Genomic DNA, 23,882 nt, shown 5'->3' on the forward strand with positions numbered 1-23,882 from the left:
TTGACCTCTGTTCCCAAGTCCCTGTGACCACCTGAAAGGGAAATGGGTTCCATCCCCAAGATAGGATATTCTAGTTAAGGCCCCCCAAAGGCATGGCCTCCAACTTCATAAATTAATTTTATACTCTGAAAATGAACCAAATAATTATTTCTATTAAGTGGGGCACAGATATCATCGGATCAGTCTGTGTAAAGGGTAATCTTATGCGTGCCTCCAGGGCAATGATGTTGGGGTCCCTCCGGAAGGCCTCTGCCAACGGCTCAATCACCAATGTAAATAGTAGAAGTGAAAGGGGGCACCCTTGTTGGCTGCCTCTGCCAATACTAAAATAGAGCACATACCATGAGTGAGAACTGCTGCTTTCAGGTTACTATATAACACTGCCATCCAGCTGGCACAAACCCCTCTAAGATCAAACCACTCCAGAACGTAAAAGAGGTACAGCCACTCCAGCTAGTCAAACTCTTTCTCAGAAGCCAGGGAGACTACCAAGAGTATTAAACATGGACCATGTTTAGTGCTCTTCTAATATTAGTAGCAGGCCTACGACCCTTAATAAAACCTGTCTGGACCTCCTTTACAATGAAGAGCAAAACCCTCTCCAACCTCAATGCCAGCATTTTCAACAGAATTTTAAAATGTAGGTTAAGTAATGATAAGGGCCTGTATGAACTGCAATCCTCTGGGGTTTTTCCTTTCTTGAGAATAATAGAAATATTTGTTTCTCTCAGAGAGAATGGGAGGTTGTCCTGACTGTACGAGTAGTTGCACATATCCAACAGTGGCCTGGTTAGCACGTCTATAAACTTGTAAAACTCACTTTGAAATCTGGGCTGGGTGCTTTACCACTCTGGAACTGCCTCATCATCTCTGGTATTTCATAGATTGTCAGAGGGGCATTCAAAAAGATGCCTGCTCTGAAGTTACAGCCAATCTGTCCTCACAGCCCTCTGACCAGTACAGCTCAAAGTAGAACTTCCTAAATGCTGCATTAATCTTTTTGGCATTGCAAGAGTACCAGCTCACTGTAATGGATGTGATAGATTGGGGGCATTCTTCTTTCTGGCCAGGTATGCTAGATATCTATCCGGGTTTATCACCATACTCAAATAACCTCTGTTTCACAAAGGAGATTTCCTTCTTTGCTGTCTGGGTGAGCGCAGCATTCAAAGTAGGCCTGAGGGCTGTAATCGTCTGCAATTTGGTTACAGATGGTCTGTCAAAGTATGCTGTCTCAGCTGCCTTCAGGCTAGCCTCGTGCAAATGCTGCTGCTCTCCCCTCTGCCACTTTCAGAAATAATCAAACTCCGTGCATAGGCCTTGGCCGTGTCCCAGAGCACCGACAGATTACTGGCCGTACCCAGATTAATGTCCCAAATGATTTTACATTTCTGCGAAAAATACTCTGTAAACTTGCTATCCTTCAAGAGGAAAGGATCTATGCACCAGTGCCATGAACCTGTCCTGGTATCAATGGCCTTAACCTCTGTGTACACTGCCGCATGATCAGAAATGGCTATGTTCCTGATTTTGCAAGACCGCATCGAATTCAAAAAGGTTGAGGGGGCAAAAAACATGTCAATCATGGTATAGCACTTGTGTGTTTGAGAAAAAGGTGAAATCCCTACCTTCAGGGTGAAGACATCTCCACACATCCATCAACCCCAGCTCCCTGCTCAGGTCCGCCACATGTGGGGACATATTCGCAAGGTCTCTAGGCGTCCTGTCCACTTCAGGGTCAATAAGTCGGTTAAAGCCTCCCCCCTATAATTGTATGACACGCCCCTAAGGGCCATCAACCTGGAAAGCATATCCATTAAAAATTTGAGGATATGTGCCAGGGGCCAATATACATTCAAAATCCCATACTCCTCTCCATGTATTAAAGCTGTAAGAATCATAAACCACCCATATTCATCCTTCATTTGGTCTAACAGTTGAAATGAGAGATTCTTCTAGATGGGCATAGCAACTCCTCTACTTTTTGAATTAAAGGATGAGAAAAACACCCAGCTGAACCCTCCCTGCTGTAACTTTAAGTGCTCCTTATCAGTTAAATGTGTTTCTTGCAGCAAAGCTACATCGACACTCTCTTTTCTAAGGATTGAAAGTATCTTTTTTCTCTTAATTGGTGAATGACTCCCCTTAACATTCATGGTGCACCATTCAAACAAATGGTTAGCCATGATCGTCCAAGACAGTCCGAGACCTCCCGAGTGAAAGAAACCATTCATAGTGCACTGAGTGAAAACAGCAGTTTGTATAAATTTAAAAATACAACTAGCAAAACTACCAAACCAAAACTTATAACAACTACTTCTAAAACAGACCAATATAATAACACAAATGAAAAGAGACTTGCCCCTTGCCCACGGGTGCTAGTACTACCACTCACCTCTCCATGGCTGAAGCTGTGCCCCAGCCCAGCCAACATAAAGTAAGAAAACGTTACACATCTTATAACAAGAAAATTAAAAGTGGGCACTCAACCCATACTTTAACCCTAGGCACTTCTGGCAGAAAAGAGATAAATAATCCCCCCGCCTTCCTCAACCGTCCCAACCCCCATCCCATACCAAGGGAGAAAAATGAAAAGGAAATGATGAGAATAAAAAAATGATAATGGGAAGAGAGAGAGAAAACGAAAAAACAATTCAGACCCCCACACATATTAAAAAAAACCCGACAACCAGCTAAACCAGGCAAATTACAGAAAAAAAACAAAGTAAACATTATTGTCCATATTATTCGCATCAGCCAGTATCCAGGAAGTCCTTTGCTTTTTTCAGTGAGTCAAGATTAAACACGGACTCTGCAAACTCTTTTGCCATAAACTGCACATTGTCACTCGTGACTTGTTCAGGATTTCCAAACTTGGTAAATATTTCATCTAGTTGGCCTATTTTTGCTTCTGCTGGTGCCAACTTGATAATCGTCACCTTGAGCTACTTAGAGTAGGCATCCATGGCCATTAGTAACATGGTTGAGGCCATTCCATAGGTGAAGGGGCAATACCAGTGGTATCTTCCTTACTAATGTGCCAGATTTGCAATATCCCGCTTTCTCCTCATTCTTGGAGTTCACATTGGCCACCAAAAGTAGCTCCTGTCACTGCCCCAAGATAACTTTAGGTTCTATCAGTATAAAAGAGGTGATATCTCCTGAGAGTCAGAGCATTTTCGATGTGAAGCCTTAGTTCAAGACTATCTGTGTCTTAACCTGGAGTCAGACTGGTTTTATTTCCAAAGTAGGAATTTGTAAAATGCCACATTGATTGTCTACAGATTGATTTTTGAACAAAATAGAATGCATCTGCAAATACAAATTTATACTTGATGGGTCACAAATAACTCTCATCCCCACATACGATACAGACAAATCTCACCACCTGGACAGGTAAGGGTGTAATTCTGGGTGGTTACTATGACTAGTCCTCCCTCTCAGACTAGGTTTATCAATTGGCTTAAAAGCAGGTAGCAACAATCTTCACCTGACTCAATCACACTAGCACCTTGGGAAAAATACATAATTGTCCTAATCGGGAACATCTGTATACCATGGGAAGGCAGCCTTGACAAGGCATCTGCATTACCATGCTACACCTGTCCATAGCTGATTTGGCATAAGTACTGATTTGGCTGACAGAACTAGTGCCCGTCGCAGCAGGTGTGGTACCATGATTGATGGTATTTCCATTTAAGGGCCAGAAATGGAGATAGCAGCTTGTAGTCGGTCAGTAGCATGAAGTGCCTGCTGTAAAAGACTCCTCAGATGAGCCTCTGGCTTCAGCTGTGTTTTAATTTTGACTCCTTCCCTTTCCCCTTGGGTTCTCTTGAAGACATCCTTAGACTTGTCCCAACTCTCTTGCAAACTCAAGTTTGAACATAGAACATTACAGCGCAGTACAGGCCCTTCGGCCCTCGATGTTGCACTGCCCTGTCATACTAATCTGAAGCCCATCCCACCTACACTATTCCATGTACGTCCATATGCCTGTCCAATGGCGACTTAAATGCACTTAAACTTGGCGAATCTACTATCGTTGCAGGCAAAGCATTCTATACCCTTACTACTCTCTAAGTAAAGAAACTACCTCTGACATCTGTCTTATACCTATCTCCCCTCACTTTAAAGTTGTGTCCCCTCGTGTTTGCTGTCCCCATACTTGGAAAAAGGCTCTCACTGTTCACCCTATCTAACCCTCTGATTTGGGTCTGACAACCAATTTAAACTTCACGTTTTGTAATTGGGAACATCCAAATAATGCAAAATGTTTGCTTTTTACTATGTACAGTAGTGATTCTGCACACTGGTCCCTCAAATGTACTTTCACCAACATAAAGCCCTTTAGTGGCACTGTTTGGTCTATGTATGCCTATAATGTAATCTTGGCTGAAAAATGTGTTGCTGGAAAAGCGCATCAGGTCAGGCAGCATCCAAGGAGCAGGAGAATCGACGTTTCGGGCATAAGCTCTTCTTCAGGAATCCTGTAATCTTGGCAGGCTTCAATGGTAGTGCCCTTAACTTCCCTATCGATAGTTTCTGATTCCTGAATCAGTCTACTCTAATTTGGGAAGAACTCAGAAACAATCAGCTTCGCTCCGAACTGACCAAATGTTTGAATGAAATTTTGTTAACTCTGCCCTTATGCTTCTTCTGCAAACTCAGCTGACTCCCTGGGTGATTATGTACCTTTTGCCCTGCCCTCAGGATTGTTTTTTGTTGACTCATCTTGTTTGGGTTGTAACTGGCATTTTTGGGCAATGTGGCCACCAATTTACATTTTTGGCACTGGGATTCTCGAATCTAACATGTTGGCTCTTTGTAGCTTAACTTGCCACATTGGCAGCATTCTCCATCTGGTACCACAATTTGCTGCGTTTCTGCTACTCCATGCATCCAGGCACCGACACCCAACAGTGTTGCTTCGTAGCCTGCCAACTCCAGGAAGGTAGTGATTTCAAAGGCTGCCTTGAAATCCAAAGTCCAGGTCTCCCTGTTAGCTTCTGTTAAATGGCTACATGTCAAAGGCCACAAACCATCTGGATTTGCAAGGCATTCTGCAGGAACCCTCTGAATTCATAATCTCCAATTCCCTTGGTCAAGAACGTTCGGTTCTTGGGAATGATGATCACCAACAATCTGTCTTGGTCAAGAAAACACAACATCTTCGCCTCAGGAGGCTAAGGAAATTCAGCATGTCTTCAAAGACTTGCCAATTTTTAAAGATGCACCATAGAAAGCATCCTATCTGGATGCATCATAGCATGGTCTGGAAACTGCTGTTCGCAAGACCGCAAGAAACTAGAGTAATGAACACAGTTCAATCTATCACACAAACCAGCCTTCCATCCACTGATGTCATCTGTACTTCCTGCTGCATTAGGAAAGCAACCAACATAATGAAAGACCCCTCCCATTTCAGTTATACTTTCTTCTATCAGGCAGAAGATATAAAAGTTTGAATACAGCTTTTTCCCTGCTGTTATCAGACTTTTGAACAGACCTCTCAAATGTTGATGTTGATGTCTCTCTCTCACTCTCTCTGCTGCTGGAACACTGTATTCTGCACTCTGTTCTGCTACCCTGATGCACTTTGGTACGATCTGCGAGTATAGCACACAAAACAATGGTTTTCACTGTATCTTCATACATGTGATAGCAATAAATCAAACAAAAAAGTAGCCACAATTTGGCCAGTGGGCTCTCCGTGCCTGTTTTTAAAAATGGAGATGTTCTGCAATTGTCAGTGGCTTTGGCACAAAGTGACTTTCCAATACTTCACAAACCTTTACTGGATTGGTCTTCTCCACTGGTTTCCCTGGTCGCACCTTAGAATTGCAAATGTCTAGCTTCCAATGGTGCTCGAGAAAACCAGTTAAGTCTTCAGCCACTCTGTTACTTTGTATTCAATTAGGCATTAAAACATGCGGTGTACAGAAACAAACTTTTTGTCTCTGTTAAACTGTCTTATGGCTCCAAATTGGCCTGCCATTTTCCCTCTAGCAGGAATTTTTCCTAACACTCGAGTCTAAGTCCAATAGCTGCACAACGTTGCCTTGGTGAATGCTCTCAGTGATGATTTTGGGAATCTTCTGAGTGAGTACTCCCCTTTTTAGCCATTGGCGACAGCCCCAGTCCCCTTGTGACTGCTTCCCTCAACATTTTGTTCTGTCTCCCAGTGCGTCGACTACACTATCTCTTCAATCCCATGTTGTTTCCAATGTTTGGGTGGCATTCCACCTCCTCCCTTCTTTCCGAAAACGACAGTAGCCCACAGTTAGTGGGCTGTGACTCAGCCTCATCACCAGTCATTAGGTTTATGTCAATTTATAAATTATAAAAAGACCATGCGGTAGGCCAGTAGAAATTGACCTGGGACTTAAACTGTATCTTTATAGCTACACGGTCAGACCTAAATGGTCCCTCAATGGAACCCCACCCCAGTCAATAACCTGCTCTCAGCGTTATGTAATCAGTCAACCATGCCTCTGCCTTGTTAACATTTCTGAGCAATAGATTAGAGTGGTGCTGGAAAAGCACAGCAGGTCAGGCAGAATCCGAGGAGCAGGAAAATCGACGTTTCGGGCAGGAGCCCTTCATCAGGAATGAGGCTCATTCCAATCTTGACTCTGATCTCCAGCATCTGCAGTCCTCACTTTCACCCATTTCTGAGCAATATCCCCACAGCAGCAAGGAAAACAATTGTACCGTTCTGACAAGATTACAGACCAGCTTTGCACCTATTCATTTTTCTTTCATATCCAGAATTTCTCTTACACACAACTGAACAACTTTCTTCCAATCATTAAATCACCTGTGGCAATTTTCACCTCTTTTTAATATCCAGAAGTGCTATCACACACAACCAAACATTCTTACCCATTACCAAATCACCAATTTCTTTTGTTTTTAACTTAACCACCGCCACCAGAAAATCACCTATATAGCTACTTACATTTATATATGCAAAGCCCATTAAATTTGACCTATTCACCACCACCAGTAAATTACTTGCATCTATGTATTAACCAATAGGTATTAAGTACCAGCTCACCCGTTCTGTCTCAGGTGCATCCATCAATTTCAGTGATGTAGACTGCAGTTTATATTAACTCTTTTTAAAAGAGAAACAGTTGTGTTACGGATCAGACCAAAGCCCCTGAGAACATATCAAGGAAACATCCCAAACTCGGTAACTTTGATCCAAGTGTAAGGTGATGTGTTCTGATGTGATGTGATTTGATTGGTCAAACTACTAGGTTTTATTCTTACATCACACTTTATTGTTACACCACACTTTATTCTTACATCACAGTTAAAATACAAACCAAATATAGAATTGCCATAGCTTTAACTCTATTAAAATACTTAAAACAATATATTATTTAATTACTATCCATCAACTGTTCCAATATAGCAGCATCCTGTAAACACACCCTTGGCAAAAGCAAATTCAGCAAAACAGATTTCCGTCACTTTCTATCTCTTCCAGGAGAAGGAACACCAACAGAATGAATTGAACAGCAGAGAAAGAATTCAAGTTTTTTGCAGCAGCAGAGAGAGAGAGAGAGAGATTCACTCCAAAAACCCCAACTTCAACAACCGAGGAGACCTGCCACTCATAGCAAGTTTGACTGATATAATGGCGGAATGGAGATTCAGCCTGGCTCAATTAAGAAGATAGCATTGCAGGGCAAAGATGTAATATGATCTATTCTAATCCACGGTCTATCATAAACTGATAATAGCACACTTTATCCAGGCATCTAAAAATATGACACAGGCCCTGAGTAGAGCAACCCTGTGGTCTGACTTTATTAAATGTGTTTGCTAAAAGACAGCTTTTTTTTTGTGTCCATCCACAGACCTAGAAAGAACTAAATAATAATCTGAAAAGTATGTCCTTTTAAAAAAAACACATGGTTCTTTCCCTTTTGTATTTTTTTACTTTGCCTGATATAGCTATGCCAACTGTAATAGGCTCATTCAGGTGCTTGGTACCCTTCCTTCAGTGAACAGCATCACAGCTAAACTTGATGTTGCTTTCCATTAATGTCCTCACACACTCTCCATCTGAGATCACTGTACTGAAATGGAGTAGTATTTGATTTCGACCCTTGTTTTTAACTCTCATGTCTGACCGCTAGCTAGCCTGGTTAAAATAAGCCAAGTCCAGCACACACCTGGGACTAGACCCTTCCTGGAATTTCAGTTTTCTACCCACAAATAAAGACCTTCTAAATGTTTGCCTGTGAAGTAAGTAACATTACTCTTTAAACATTCAACAGGAAATTTTTTATCTGTCCACAAGGTGGCAACAAATCTCCTGTTTCACCTTCAACTACACGGGAACTGTTCTGAGTGCATTAACACAACTCTTCCCACTCAGCCCAAGAGGACAGCAAACAATGAGAGAGGTTAACATTTTACTGCTGCTGCTTAAAACATGCCTCAGTATTGATCAGTGCTCGTATACATTAATAAGTCTTTAAGATGATTAGAGGCATTTACAAAGTAGATAGAGAGAAATTGTTTCTTCTGTGTGAAAACCTTGGAGTGCAGGTTCATAGCTCCTTGAAACTGGAGTCGCAGGTAGATAGGATAGTGAAGAAGGCGTTTGGTATGCTTTCCTTTATTGGTCAGAATATTGAGTACAGGAGTTAGGACGTCATGTTGAGGCTGTACAGGACATTGGTTAGGCCACTTCAGGAATATTGCGTGCAATTCTGGTCTCCTTCCTATCGGAAAGATGTCGTGAAACTTGAAAGGGTTCAGAAAAGACATACAAGGATGTTGCCAAGGTTGGAGGATTTGAACTACAGGGAGAGGTTGAATAGGCTGGGGCTGTTTTCCCTGGAGCATTGGAGGCTGAGGGGTGACCTTCTAGAGGTTTATAAAATCATGATGGACATGGATAAGGTAAATAGACAAGGTATTTTCCCTGGGGTGGGCGAGTCCAGAACTAGAGGGCATAGGTTTAGGGTGAGAGGGGAAAGATATAAAAGATACCTCAGGGGCAACTTTTTCACGCAGAGGGTGGTATGGAATGAGCTGCCAGAGGAAGTTGTAGAGGCTAGTACAATTGCAACACTTAAAAGGCATCTGGATAGGTATATGAATATGAAGGGTTTGTAGGAATATGGGCTGGGTGCTGGCGTGTCTGACTAGATTGGGTTGGGATACCTGGTCGGCAAGGACGAGTTGGACCGAAGGGTCTGTTTTCATGCTGTACATCTCTATGACCCTAAGAAATGCTCCATGATCACCCCATCCCCTCTGCCACACCAATCAGGTTTTATTTAGAGCTTTCAAAACTGAGACAGATAGATGTTTGCTGGGAAAGGGAGTTCAAAGTTAAGGAGACCAAGGTGGAATAAATGGAATTAAGATAATCTAACTGAATAAAAGAACACATTTGAGGTGATGAGTTCTCTCCTGAGGTTTCTAAATACCCAGTGAATTTGTGCATGGGATAGTGGGCTTCTATTGTCAAAGAGTCCTACAGCATGGAAACAGATCTTTCGGTCCAACAAGTCTACACTATGTTCCCAAACCAACCTAGTCCCACCTTCCTGTGTTAGGCCCAAATCCTAACAAACCCTTCCTATTCAAATTTATCCAAATTATCCAAATGTCTTTTAAATGATTTAAGTGGATCTGCATCCACTACTTCCTGTGGCAATTCAGAACACATACGAACCACTCCCTGTGTAAAAAGGTTGATCCTTGTCCTTTTTAAATCTTTTTCTCTCACTTTAAAAATACGCGCCATAGTTTTGAACTCCCCCACACTTGGGAAAAGATCCTTGCTATTCACCTTACCTATGCCCCTCTACAAGATCACTCCTCAACCTCCTACACTCCAGTGGAAAAAGTCAAAATCTATCTTTACAACTCAAATGTTCCATTCCAGTAACATGCTGGTAAATCTTTCCTGAACCTTCTCCAATTTAATAATAGCCTTCCTATAACAGGGTGACCAGAACTGTACACAGTATTTCAGAAGAACTCTCACCAATGTCCCATATAACCTCAACATGACATCCCAACTCCTCTACTCAAAGGTCTGAGCAATGAAGGCAAATGTGCTAAACGCCTTCTTCATCACCCAGTTTATATGTGATGCAAATTGCAAAGAAGTATGTACCTGTACCCTAGGTCTCTCTGTTCTACAACACCACCCAGGGCTGTACCATAACTGTAAAAGTCCTGCTTTTGTTTGTTTTACCAAAATGCAATACCTCACATTTATCCAAATTAAATTCCATCTGACACTCATTGGCCCAATTGATCAAGATCTCTTTGTAATCTTAGATAACCTTCTTCACTATCAACTATACCACCAATTTTGGTGTTATCTGCAAATTTACTCACCATGTCTCCTAAATTTTCATCCATATTGTTTATGTAAATGACAAACTAAAGAGGACCTTATACCGATCGTGGTGAAACACTGCTGCTCACAGGCCTTCAGTCTGAAAAACAACCCTCCACCACAACCTTCTGTTTCCTACCATAAAGCCAATTTTGGCAAGCTCTCCCCGAAACCCATGTGATCCAACTTTACTAATTAGTGGACCATGCAGAACTTTGTTAAAGGCTTTACTAAAGACCATGTAAATAACGTCTACCCCCTTCCCTCATCAATCTTTTTGGTTACTTCCTCAAAACACTCAATAAAGTTTGTGAGACACGATTTCCCTAGCACAAAGCCATGCTGACTGTCCCTAATCAGTCCTTGCCTTTCCAAATGCATGTAAATCCTATCTTTCAGAATTACCTCCAACAAAATACCCAACACTGATGTCAGACTCACAGGTTGCTAGTTCCCAGGTTTCTCCTTACAGCTTTTCCAAAATAAAGTCACAGCATCAGCCACCCTCCAGTCCTCCAGCACTTTCCTTGGTTATAGATGATAAAAATATCTCTGGTAGGGGCCCCACAATTCCTTCCCTAATTTCCCACAATATCTGTTATACACTTAATCAGGCGCTGGAAATTTGTCCACCTTTATGTTTTCTAAGACCTCTAGCACTTGCTCTTGTGTAATGTGAATTTTTTTTCAAAACATTAATATTTATTTCCCCAAGTTCTCTAGCCTCCATTTCCTTGTCCACAGTAAGAACTGACATAAACTATTGTCTCAGGAGACTGGAGGATGGGGTGGGAGGGTGGTGACCTACCCAGTTACTGGGTGGAACCCACATACCAGAGAGTGTAAAGACAGCTGCTGTGCAGCAGGAAGGAGATCACACAAGATCTAAGGAATTCAACCTTCATAAAAGGTGAGGAAAGTCAGCAGATGCATGGAATCATAAAGTGTGGAAGGTAATTTAGTCCAACATTTTTGGCTAGCCCTTTGAAAGAGTGATTCAGTTAGTTCAACACCTGCAATTTCCATCCTGCAATTTTGAAAGTTATTATTGAATCAGCTTTCAACTTACTTTCAGGTGATACATTCTACATAACAACAACTCATGTTTAAATTAAAAAATCACATCCCTTGTGCTTTTTTTTGTCAATTATCATGAATCTGTGATTTTTAGTTACCAACCCTCCTGCCAGTAGATTTACTCGATTATAAACTCCTAATGTTTTGAACAACTCTATTAAATGTCCTAGAAATCATCTTCAACAAGAAAGATGGCTTTTTCAGGATCACTACATAAATCCCTAGTTCCAGGTACCACTGCAGTAAACCTCCTTTCGTAATCTTTGCAAGAATTTGACATTTTTCTTAAAACTGTGCCTCAGAATGGACACAGCAGGTTGCTGCTGGTATAGTATTGCCTTCCCTATGCTTTACTCCCTAAATCTGATGATAAAAGATCAATCACTCTGTTTTCTCACATTGTAAAGCAAACAGATGATGAAGATATTTCATGTTACAGATACATAAAAAAAAACGCTCAAAGCAGATATGTCAGCCTGGACTTGGAGGTGAATTGGTGGTTCCTTAGCCTGTATGATGCAGTATCAAACTGGATGACACATATACAAACACAATGGAATAGGTCTCTGCCAACCTGCAGCAGTGTCACCAATCCCTCTCATGTGGCTTCCTGTATGGCAGTCCCAGCTGTTCAAAGATGTCTTGTTCGGTTGTCGTAGAGATGATTATTCCTGTGGTGATTTTGGCATTTCCCTTCCTCAGGACGTGGCAGTTCAGTGAGTGCTCCGAGAGGCTCATACCCTTTGTCTTCGCCAAAGCCCGCATGGAGCGATTAAAATGTGCGGATCCAGTAAAGTACATCAGGGCACAGGCAAACTCACTGTATGGCACCACAATGATGTCGAGCCTCCGGTGACGGTGCCCAGGACCTGGAAGCCGGCAAACTCCCAGATACTTCTTCTGGTTCCCACTCTCCTCCTGACTGACCAGGTCATCCGTTAGAAATCCTGCCAAAAATAAATTCAAGAGTCAAACCTTATCAGAAAATATTCTGTGGTTGTGAAAATGTGAGATCTATGTTAAAGAGCTACTCAGGAGTGTTCGCTCCCAGTCGGAGAAAACTTCAGCGGTCTGGGACATTCGACCTCAGATCTTTGAGTGACTGTCCTCCAAGGCGGACTTCAAGACAGGCAACAACGAAAAGTGGCCGAGTAGAGACTGATAGCCAAGTTTGGTACCCATGGGGATGGCCTCAACCGGGATCTTGGGTTCATGCCACACTACAGGTGACCACCATTTCACTATACACACACACAGACAGACGGACACACTCCAAGACACACAGTCTCCTACAAACACACACTCACACAGACCCTCATAGCTAACACATAAACTCCCAAATACACCCTCTCACAGACTTATACCCCTTTACACTCAAACTCACATACATACACACACATAACCCCCCACCCACGCACACACATGTACACATATAAGTTTGTGGGGTGAATTTGTACTTGCAGAATTACATTTTACTTTGCTCAAAACTGCATGAATCCATGTATGATTCTATAAATCCTTTTTTTAGATTAGAATCGGTTTGACCATGTGGCACAGAGAGCCTCACATAGGGAAGCTCACACCTTCAATACATTATCTGGGCCGACATGACACCAATTGTTAAAAAGTTCTCTTGAATGTAAATTTTAAAAACATTTTGTGATTTACATATGAAAGAACTGAAACCAATATGGTCATTCTCAAAGATGAGAGACTTAACAAACAATCCAGGTCTTTTTCAATATATAATTACAGTTACATCACACTGTAAACATTTGCTATAAATTCTGTGTCTTATGATCTTATACTCCACCTGATGAAGGAACAGTGCTCCAAAAGCTAGTGCTTCCAAATAAACCTGTTGTACTATAACCTGGTGTTGTGTGATTTTTAACTCCGTACGCAGGAGAACCTTGAATCAAGTGCAAGCAGTTTCAGCATGGGGTTAGATTGAGAATAAGGTTCCTTCTACTCTTTTAAACTCAAAACGTCCCTATCAACACGGCAGGATGGGTACAACCTGGGCTTAGATACAGAGTGTCACCTGTCAAATGTTCCCATGACAGAGACACAGGGTTTGATACAGAGTAAAGCCCCCTCAACTCTTTTAAACTGAAAGTAAAGCTCTCTGAGCACTGTTCTCATCAAACACTCCAGCACAGAGACAGCATGGGATCCGAGTCATGGCAGTAATTGCTTTGCCTGTCTCACTCTTTTATGGGCGGCACGGTGGCACAGTGGTTAGCACTGCTGCCTCACAGCGCCTGAGACCCGGGTTCAATTCCCGCCTCAGGCGACTGACTGTGTGGAGTTTGCACATTCTGCGTGGGTTTCCTCCGGGTGCTCCGGTTTCCTCCCACAGTCCAAAGATGTGCAGGGTCAGGTGAATTGGCCATGCTAAATTGCCCCTAGTGTTAGGTAAGGGGTAAATGTAGGGGTATGGGTGGGTTTCGCTTCGGCGGGTCGGTGTGGACTTGTTGGGCCGAAGGGCCTGTTTCCACACTGTAATGTAATCTAAAATCTAATCTAGATACAGAGTAAAGCTCCTTTGATTAAACTGAAAGTAAAGCTCTTTCTACAATGTCCCCATCCAAAACTTCCAGGGTAGGTATTGCCTGGGATTAGATGCAGAATAAGCTCCTTTTACTGCCACATCAGACACCTACAGGGCAGCAACTGCTGAGACTTCTTCTGGATGATTTGCTCCCACAATGTATTTAAATTCCAACCTTAAACAGTTGCCCATACTGTATTAAATACTGAGATTGTAGAACACTCAGGCAGTGTGAAACTGTGCACCACCCAGGAAACTTATCAGTGACAATTCCCAGGAATGACTGATGATCCCTGATTGCTCTCTGATACATCAGACCTGAGGCTAAACAAACGAAAGATGCATTTTTTTTTTGGGTGGGGACAGTAATAATGAGATTCACCTCCATTACAGAACACTGGTAACATCTTTGTTCTGATATTCTGCCTGTATCTATTACTCTTTTGTCACACTTACCTGTGTCCCTCAGACCTGCAAGGATCTTACTAAAGACACCACGATGCGATTTGCCATCCGGATGTGTGATGAGGACATCTACATCACCACAGGTGGCCCTTCCACGTCGATAGGAGCCACAGGCTACAGCAATCAGGGATGGATCGATTGACTGAGCCATGTCCCTCACCTAGACATCAAAGATAATAAACACTGATAATAAGAAATACTGGATCACAGTTCACACCCCTTTCCATTTTGACACTGGATTACTGCTGATGACCATCTCTGCTGACACTGGATTACTGATAATTACTCGCTTACTCTCAGCTGTTTCTCCTGTTTCTTATCTTTGGCACTCTCTCTCTTCTGTCTCATGATCTTCCTTCATTCCCATCAAAGCTCCTTAACTCCTGCCTCCTCAATTGCAACTAGTAATTTCCCTCGATTCCACCTTCAAAGTGTTCCTAAATGGTCACTTCTGAACATATTGATGCTGAGATTTTGCAGTGAAGCCACTGATTGTGAAGCAGCTGAAAGACTCTGGAGAGCTTCAGTCAAACCTAGCTAATCCATTTGACATACAGATAGATGGTATAATCCTGTTAGTCCCTTTCTCAACTCCTTACAGCCTCAATAAGGGCGCAGTCATTGCTGTCAGTAATCCTATCACTGAACAATGGCCTCTGCTCCCCTCAAACTGACAACTGTTGAGTCCTCTGATTGATTTGTGCACTGAGCTGGTGTTTGCTCATCCAATCCTGGATAGGAGGCTATTCTCTATTTACGCTGCACAGTGAAGTGGGAATGACACACTGCACCCCTTCCCTCCTGCTGAGCAACATTCCTTGAGTCTGATACTCCACAGTGGGTGCCATGGTTTTGAGCTTCTTGCTGTTCCTGTGACAACTGTTGGGTCAGCTGTGCATGTGTGTGGGTAAGCTCAGCAGGATCTGCCAATCACAGTGGACTATATACCTCTATTAGAGGATAGCCTTTAACAGTTTCCTTTATCTGTACTAAATACTCCTGGATTCCCTACCAAGTTCATTTAAAACCTGAGGACTCTGAGCTGCTCTTGCTTGCCTTGGTGTCACCTGTTTTGTGGGAAGGATTGGTATATTCCCCCATTCTGCAACATTAACAGCCTGAACTGTTGTGTCCACATGAACATAAACAAAGTCACCAACAGAAGGACTATCAAATAAAATGTTGACATTGAGCCAGAAAGAGATATTTAATCAGATGATGGAATTCAATCCAGATAAGTGTGAGTTGACACACTTGGTCAGGACAGAGAAAGGAAAGGCATACATGAAGAACAGTAGAAACCTCTGAAGTACTGATGTTCAAAGGGACCTTAAAGTGGTGGGTCAGGTAAATAATGTGGTTAAGAAGGCATACAGGATTCTTGCCTTTGTTAGACAAGGCATACAGTTTAACAGCAGGGAGGTTACACTTTAACCCTATATAAAATGTTGGTTAGGCCACAGCAAGAATATTGTGTGTACATTATAGAATGGATGTAATTGCACTAGAGAGGCTGCAAAGGAGACTGACAAGGATGTTGTCTGGGCTGGAGAGTTTAAATTATGAAGAGGGATTCGATAGACTGGGTTTACTTTCCTTGGAGCATAGACTGAGGGGAATGACATGTATAATGTATAAAATAATGATGGGCAGAGATAGGGTAGACAGGAAGGAACTTTTTCCTTTAATGGAGGGATCAATGATTAGGGGCATACATTTAAGGTAAGAGACAGACGGTTTGGGGGAATGTAAGGAAACATCTTTACATCCAGAAAATGTTGGGAATCTGGAACTCACTGCCTGTTAGGATAGTAGAAGCAGAAATCCTCATAATATTAATAAGTATTTAGATGTACACTTGTGCCGATGCCAAAGCATACAAGACAACAGGCCAAATGCTGGAAATGGGATTACAATGTTTCTGACTGGCACAGACTCATGGGTCATAGGGCCTTTTTCTGTGTGTTCGACCTCAATGGTTCGTTGACGATGCCTCTATGATGAAATGCTTGATTGAAGATGCAGGTTTTAAGAAATGCCTTGCGAAGTAGAGAGGCAGAGGTTTATGGCTGGTGTTCTAGAGCCTGTGGCCCAGTTGCCAAAGCCACAGACACCAATGGTGAGTGATGAAAATCAGAGACGCTGAAGAGTTTAAATTGGGAGTCTGCAGAGTAAACATAAGATTGAAGTGAGAGTACAGAGATAGTGAGGAGTGAGGCCATGGAGGGATTTGAAAACAAGGATGAGAATTTAAAAACAAGAGGTCATGAAACAGGTTAGTAAGTCAGTGAGCATGGGGTGATGGGTATAAGTTGAGCTACAGGCGGCAAAGTTTTGATTCGCCTCAAACTGATGTTGAATGGAAGATGGCAGATGAAAAATGTGTTGCTGGAAAAGCGCAGCAGGTCAGGCAGCATCCAAGGAGCAGGAGGATCGACGTTTCGGGCCTAAGCCCTTCTTCAGGAATGAGGAAGGTGTGCCAAGCAGGCTAAGATAGGGAGGAGGGACTTGGGGAAGGGGCTTTGGGAATGCAATAGGTGGAAGGAAGTTAAGGTGAGAGTGATAGGCCAGAGAGGGGATGGGGGCGGAGAGGTCGGGAAGAAGATTGCAGGTCAAGAAGGCGGTGCTGAGTCCGAGGGTTGGGACTGAGATAAGGTGGGGGGAGGGGAAATGAGGAAGCTGGAGAAATCTGCATTCATCCCTTGTGGTTGGAGGGTTCCTAGGCGGAAGATGAGGCGCTCTTCCTCCAGATGTCGTGTTGCCATGGTCTGGCGATGGAGGAGGCCAAGGACCTGCATGTCCTTGGTGGAGTGGGAGGGGGAGTTAAAGTGTTCAGCCATGGGGTGGTTGGGTTGGTTGGTGCGGGTGTCCCAGAGGTGTTCTCTGAAACGTTCTGCAAGTAGGCGGCCTGTCTCCCCAATGTAGAGGAGGCCACATCGGGTGCAGTAAATGATGTGTGTGGAAGTGCAGGTGGATTTGAGACGGATATGGAAGTATCCCTTCGGGCCTTGGAGGTGCTGAGTCCGAGGGTTGGGACTGAGATAAGGTGGGGGGAGGGGAAATGAGGAAGCTGGAGAAATCTGCATTCATCCCTTGTGGTTGGAGGGTTCCTAGGCGGAAGATGAGGCGCTCTTCCTCCAGATGTCGTGTTGCCATGGTCTGGCGATGGAGGAGGCCAAGGACCTGCATGTCCTTGGTGAAATGGGAGGGGGAGTTAAAGTGTTCCACCACGGGGCGGTTGGATTGATTGGTGCGGATGTCCCAGAGGTGTTCTCTGAAACGTTCTGCAAGTCGGCGGCCTGTCTCCCCAATGTAGAGGAGACCACATTGGGTGCAGCAGATGCAGTAAATGATGTGTGAAGAGGTGCAGGTGAATTTGTGACAGATATGGAAGGATCCCTTGGGGCCTTGGAGGGAAGTGAGGGGGGAGGTGTGGGCGCAAGTTTTGCATTTCTTGCGGATGCAGGGGGAAGGTGCAACCACAAGAAATGCAAAACTTGCGCCCACACCTCCCCCCTCACTTCCCTCCAAGGCCCCAAGGGATCCTTCCATATCTGTCACAAATTCACCTGCACCTCTTCACACATCATTTACTGCATCTGCTGCACCCAATGTGGTCTCCTCTACATTGGGGAGACAGGCCGCCGACTTGCAGAACGTTTCAGAGAACACCTCTGGGACATCCGCACCAATCAATCCAACCGCCCCGTGGTGGAACACTTTAACTCCCCCTCCCATTTCACCAAGGACATGCAGGTCCTTGGCCTCCTCCATCGCCAGACCATGGCAACACAACACCTGGAGGAAGAGCGCCTCATCTTCCGCCTAGGAACCCTCCAACCACAAGGGATGAATGCAGATTTCTCCAGCTTCCTCATTTCTCCTCCCCCCACCTTATCTCAGTCCCAACCCTCGGACTCAGCACCGCCTTCTTGACCTGCAATCTTCTTCCCGACCTCTCTGCCCCCACCCCCTCTCCGCCTATCACCCTCACCTTAACCTCCTTCCACCTATCGCATTCCCAACGCCCCTCCCCCAAGTCCCTCCTCCCTACCTTTTATCTTAGCCTGCTTGGCACACCTTCCTCATTCCTGAAGAAGGGCTTATGCCCGAAACGTCGATTCTCCTGCTCCTTGGATGCTGCCTGACCTGCTGCGCTTTTCCAACAACACATTTTTCAGCTCTGATCTCCAGCATCTGCAGTCCTCACTTTCTCCTAGAAGATGGGAGCCTGGTAGGCAAAGAATTGAAATAATCTGGGCAAAAGGTAACAAAGGCATGGATTCAAAGAGTTTCAGAAGCAGATGAGCTGAGATGGGGTGGAGCTGATGGTATTAGAGAAAGCTTCAGGCTTGTTGATATTTATTTGGAGGAAATTACTGCATGTTGGATAAGTAGTCAGATATTTCAGAGGTGGGGAGGCCTTGGCCTAGTGGTATTAACACTAATGGTATTAATCCAGAGACCCAGTTAATGTTCTGGGGACATGGGTTTGAATCCCACCATGGCAGCTGGTGTAGTCTGAATTTGATAAGAGTTTGGAAATATGAATCCAATGATGACCATGAAATTGTTCTTGATTGTCGGAAAAACCCATCTTTGCCCTTTGAGGAAGGAAATCTGCCACCTTAACCGGACTGGCCTCGATATGACTCCAGACCCACCACAATGTGGTTGACTCTTTACTGCCCTCTGGCCAATTAGGGTGGGCAACAAAGACAGGTCTGGCCATTAATGCCCATATCGCATGAATTAATACATATAAAAATAAAAGTGAAAACATTGACAGATGGGATGATGAGATGGAGGAGGATGTTATCAGCGTGGATTATGACACAGAGGCGATAGCAAGTAGGTGAGAGAGACAGGAGGGGCAAGGACAGTTGGTTGTACAGCTGAGATTACCTTTTAAGGTCCCACCTTCTGAATCTCACCCTTAGGATGTAGTGACCCTCAGGTTAAACTCACCACCAGTCATCTCTCTCTAATGAGAGAGCAGTCCTATATTCCTCTGGAACTTTGGTGACTTTGCCTTTATAGAGCTAGACGGGTGGGTTGTTTTCTTGAAGAGCAATATAAAAGCCATCTTGGATTTTTCAAGAAAAGCTTCCATAAGATTTTTTAAAACTGTAAAACTTTACAACTGGCCATGGTGAAATCTGTGTTTTGACATCCCCAAATCCCAACCAACACATTCCCCTCCCCAGAAACATTCAAAGCTCGGGCTGTATCTGAAACACTGACTCAATATCCTCTGTCCTGCAGAACATCCTCAATCCACCTCATATATCCCCAACTTCTGCCTCCAAATTCCCAAATCCTGGAATAAATACAGAAAATGATGGGAAAATCTCAACAGTTCTGGCAGCATCTGCCAAGAATGAAAAACAGCCAATGCTTGAGTACTGTGACCTTTCATCATAACTGGGAAAAGTTAAAGAGGTAATAGATTTTGAGCAAAGGGTGGATTGCACAATTATGGGGAAGATCAGTGATAGGCTGGTGAACGGTGAGATTGAATGACAGAAATGTTAATCGTTCGGAACCAAAGGGAATGGAGATAGGGCAGGTAAAGGAGCAAAGAATCAAAAGATGTCCAGCAAGCAGGTATTGCTAGTTGAAAGATAAAAACGAAACCCTGAAAGATAACAAAATGCAGAACAGATTGTGGTCCGAAATTATTGAACTCAACATTGAGTCAAAAAGACTATAAAGTGGATAAGATGGTATTCTGAAGCTTACATTGAGTCTCAGTGGAACAGTATACTAGCTTAAGGACAGAAATGTCAGTGTGAGAACAAGGTGGAGATTTAAACAAAGAGACAGCTGGAAGCTCAGTGAAATGCTTGCAGACAGAACAAAGAATTCTGCAAAGAAGTTCTCAAATTGATATTTGGTCTTCCTGATTAAGATACTGGGAGTCAGTGGGCTTGAAACGAATATGAGGAGAAAGTGAGGACTGCAGATGCTGGAGATCAGAGTTGAAGAGTGTGGTGCCGGAAAAGCACAGCAGGTCAGGCAGCATCCGAGGAGCAGGAGAGTCGATGTTTCGAGCATAAGCACTTCATTAGGAAGAGAATGAATATTAGTTATTAATAACCATAAATATAACTAGAAATCAAGATGGAGAACTCGAGAAAGGGAAAGACAAGCCCAGCTAGAACCTAGATACCGATAGCAACACCTTTCACTTGAAAGGAGTGAAGTTGAAGGAAAAGTTACTCAAAGTGAGAATGATTGCAGCCAGGAGGAGGAGAGTAGTGTTAAATGGCGACTGCTTGGACTTCCCCAAATCACATCCCCATATTCTAAAATCCCATCAAAGTGTGTCCACAAATTAGAAAACAAAGCACCACAGTTCAACTTGTATGGGGTTGAGGGGGGAGAATAAGGTAAGAGATGTGAACAGTTCTTTCAGACACAGTGGATGAGAAATAGAGAAATGAGGAAGAATTCTATCAGAGAGAAGACGCAGGGGTGTTGGGTAAAATGGCCTTTATCTACATTATAAAATTCAATGATTCTTTCTTCTGATTGACCACACCATTGCAAAATGGCAACAATCATATGCTTATAACCAGAACCAGCTAGTACTCACCGTCTTTTCAATCTCCCCAGCCTCTTCTCGGGGCATTCGGTCTAGGAAATCATGATAGTGCTTGAGGCCAATTGTCTGCTGCTTAGTCAGACTAGCTTTCATCTGAATATCATCCAAAGTTCTGAATCCCTGTAAAACATGTTTAAGTGTTAAAGCTTCTCAACCTAATGTAAAAATAGGAAAAGGGCAATAATCAGACTTCTCTCCTTTTCTAAGGAACAGAGTGAGTAGACAAGATCGTGGAATGGAAGCGTAATGTGTTTCAGGTAGAAATAAACAGATCTCACCCGTAAATGGGATGAAGAGTTAGTAAAACTGGACTGAATGACTGAATGTTCTCTGACCATTTGGAAGTTTTAAAGAAAGAAAGAAAATAGTGCATTTGCTATCAAGGTTTCATTTTTAATCATTTTGTGGGCTTGAATTTGAAGGATTATGGATACATAGACTTTTTTTAAGGGGTCAATGAAAGGACATTGGAACACCCATCCTAATGAGGCATTTTTTGGTTGTCAAACGTCTTGTGATAACTGCTTGTTTATTGGAATTCACCCAACTGGGCTCATAACTGTCAGTTTTCAGTTTCTACTTTGGATATTGTTTGGAGTAGTTGATGACCAGCCTGATGAAGCAAAGGAGCTTCCCAGCTCAGCTCTCCTGTTTCTGGAAAAATCCTTATTATGATTTAAGTTTGAAACCGGATTGTCCTCTTGAAAAGTGTCTGAAGGAATCCATGACACTGTTTTCCATGGGGAAATTATGTTTGCAAAGGTCTCAGAGATAACACTTGTCCATACCTGCCAGAATGTCAGACCAACAGCCATCCGAACATTGCACCCCTTATCCATTTTGCATTTAAACTAGAGTGGCAGGGGACAGGAAACTGAGTGGGAAGACAAGAGTGAGGAAAACAAACATGGAAATGGAAGATAAACAAGTGGAAAGCAAAACTGGAAAGGCAGAAGAAAAAGGGCTAGCAGCAAATACAAATAAAATGTGCAAAATATCAAAACAACAAGTTTAAAGGTGCTACATCTGAATGTACAGAGCATTCAAAACAAAATAGACGAATTAACAACACTAATAGTTTTACTGCAGTAGGATATGATAGCAATTATGGAGACATGGCTGCAGGGTGACCAAGTCTGAGAATTTAACAAGGATGTTCAATGTTTAGGAAGGACAGGAAAAATGGAAAAGAAGATGATGGTGTTACAGAGACGTGCAATCAGCTCAGGAAATTTAGATTTGGAATCAGTCTGAGTTGAGCTAAGAAACAACAACTCCATTGGTAGGAGTTGTATCTAGGCCTCCAAACTACAGTGTGAAGTTGGGAATGACATTAAACAGAAAACTAGAGATGCATACAACAAAGGTGCTTCAGCAATCATGAGCAATTTTAATCTACATGTAGACTGAGTAAACCACAGTAACAATAAAACTGTTGTGGATGAATTCCTGGAGTGTGCACAAGATGGATTTTTAGACCATACATCGAGACACCAACTCAAGGGTAGGTTATCCTCGATTTGGTTTTGTGCAATGAGAAGGGATTAATAAAAAATCTTTTCGTGAAAGACCCTTTAGGAAAAAAAATGACATAACATGATGATAGAACTATTCACTGGGATAGAAAGTGAAAAAGTCCAATTTGGGGAGGCAATTACCTAGTGATATTATTACTGAATTGTTAATCCACAGATCCAAGTAATGTTCCGGGGATCACTGTTCAAGTCCTGCCATGGCAGATGGTGGAATCTGAATCCAATAAATATCTCGAAGTAAGAGTCTAATGACGGCCATGAAAACATTGTGTGTGGAGTCGGAGCAGATAGGGAGATAGCAAAGATGATTCTCGATAGGAAGGATAGCAAAGATGATTCTTACTAGGAGTGAGAGAGGCAGGGTAGTTGTCATGGGGGAACTTCAACTGTCCAAATATTGACTGGGATCACTACAGTACAAGTACTATAGATGGGTCAGTTTTTGTCCAATGTGTGCAGTAGGGCTTCCTGACACAGTATGTAGACAGGCCTACGAGGGACGAAGCCACTTTAGATTTAGTACTGGGTAACAAGCCTGGCCAGGTGTTAGATTTGGAAGTAGGTGAGCACTTTGGAGACAGCGATCACAATTCTGTCAGGTTTACTTTAGTGATGGAAAGGGATAGGTGTACTCCACCGAGCAAGAGTTACAGCTGGGGGAAGGGAAATTACGATGCAATTAGGAAAGATTTAGGAAGCGTAAAATGGGGAAGGAAACTGCAGGGGATGAGCCCATTAAAAATGAGGAGCTTATTCAAGGAAAAGCTCCTGTGTGTCCTAGATAAGTATGTACCTGTCAGGCAGGGAGGAAGATATAGAACGTGTGAACCATGGTTTACTAAGTAAGTGGAATCCCTGGTCAAGAAGAAGAAGAAGGCTTATGTTAGGACAAAATGTGAAACCTCAGTTAGGGCGCTTGAGGGTTACAAGGAAGTCAGGAAGGACCTAAAAAGAGAGGTCAGAAGAGCCAGGAGGAGACATGAGAAATTGTTGGCAGATAGGATCAGGGTTAACCCTAAGGCTTTCCATAGATATGTCAGGAATAAAAGAATGACGAGAGTTAAATTAGGGCCAATCAAGGATTATAGTGGGAAGTTGTGTGTGGAGTCAGAGGAGATAGGGGAAGCACTAAATATTTGTTGACAGTGTTCACTATAGAAAATGAAAATGTTGGCGAGGAAGACACAGAGATACTTGCATCTAGACTAGAAGAGATTGAGGTTCACAAGGAAGAGGTATTAGAAATACTGCAGAGTGTGAAAACAG

General features: G+C 43.1%; 1 protein-coding gene across 1 annotated transcript in view; it reads right to left on the reverse strand.

Annotated features, from left to right (window-relative positions):
- Positions 1 to 7,263: 7,263 nt before the first annotated feature.
- The window catches only part of poll (polymerase (DNA directed), lambda), a 28,311-nt gene continuing 11,692 nt past the window's right edge, over positions 7,264 to 23,882 (reverse strand). The window contains exons 6-8 of the mRNA XM_043712919.2: positions 21,073 to 21,201; positions 14,466 to 14,634; positions 7,264 to 12,402 (exon numbers count right to left, since the gene is read on the reverse strand). Of these exons, the coding sequence (XP_043568854.2) occupies positions 12,041 to 12,402; positions 14,466 to 14,634; positions 21,073 to 21,201 (660 nt within the window). The 3' untranslated portion in view covers positions 7,264 to 12,040. The remainder of the gene's footprint in view (positions 12,403 to 14,465; positions 14,635 to 21,072; positions 21,202 to 23,882) is intronic.

Source organism: Chiloscyllium plagiosum, unplaced genomic scaffold (genome assembly GCF_037043375.1).
Source record: "Chiloscyllium plagiosum isolate Xiang-an unplaced genomic scaffold, Cpla_swu_hap1 HiC_scaffold_22, whole genome shotgun sequence".
NCBI classification, from domain to species: domain Eukaryota; kingdom Metazoa; phylum Chordata; class Chondrichthyes; order Orectolobiformes; family Hemiscylliidae; genus Chiloscyllium; species Chiloscyllium plagiosum.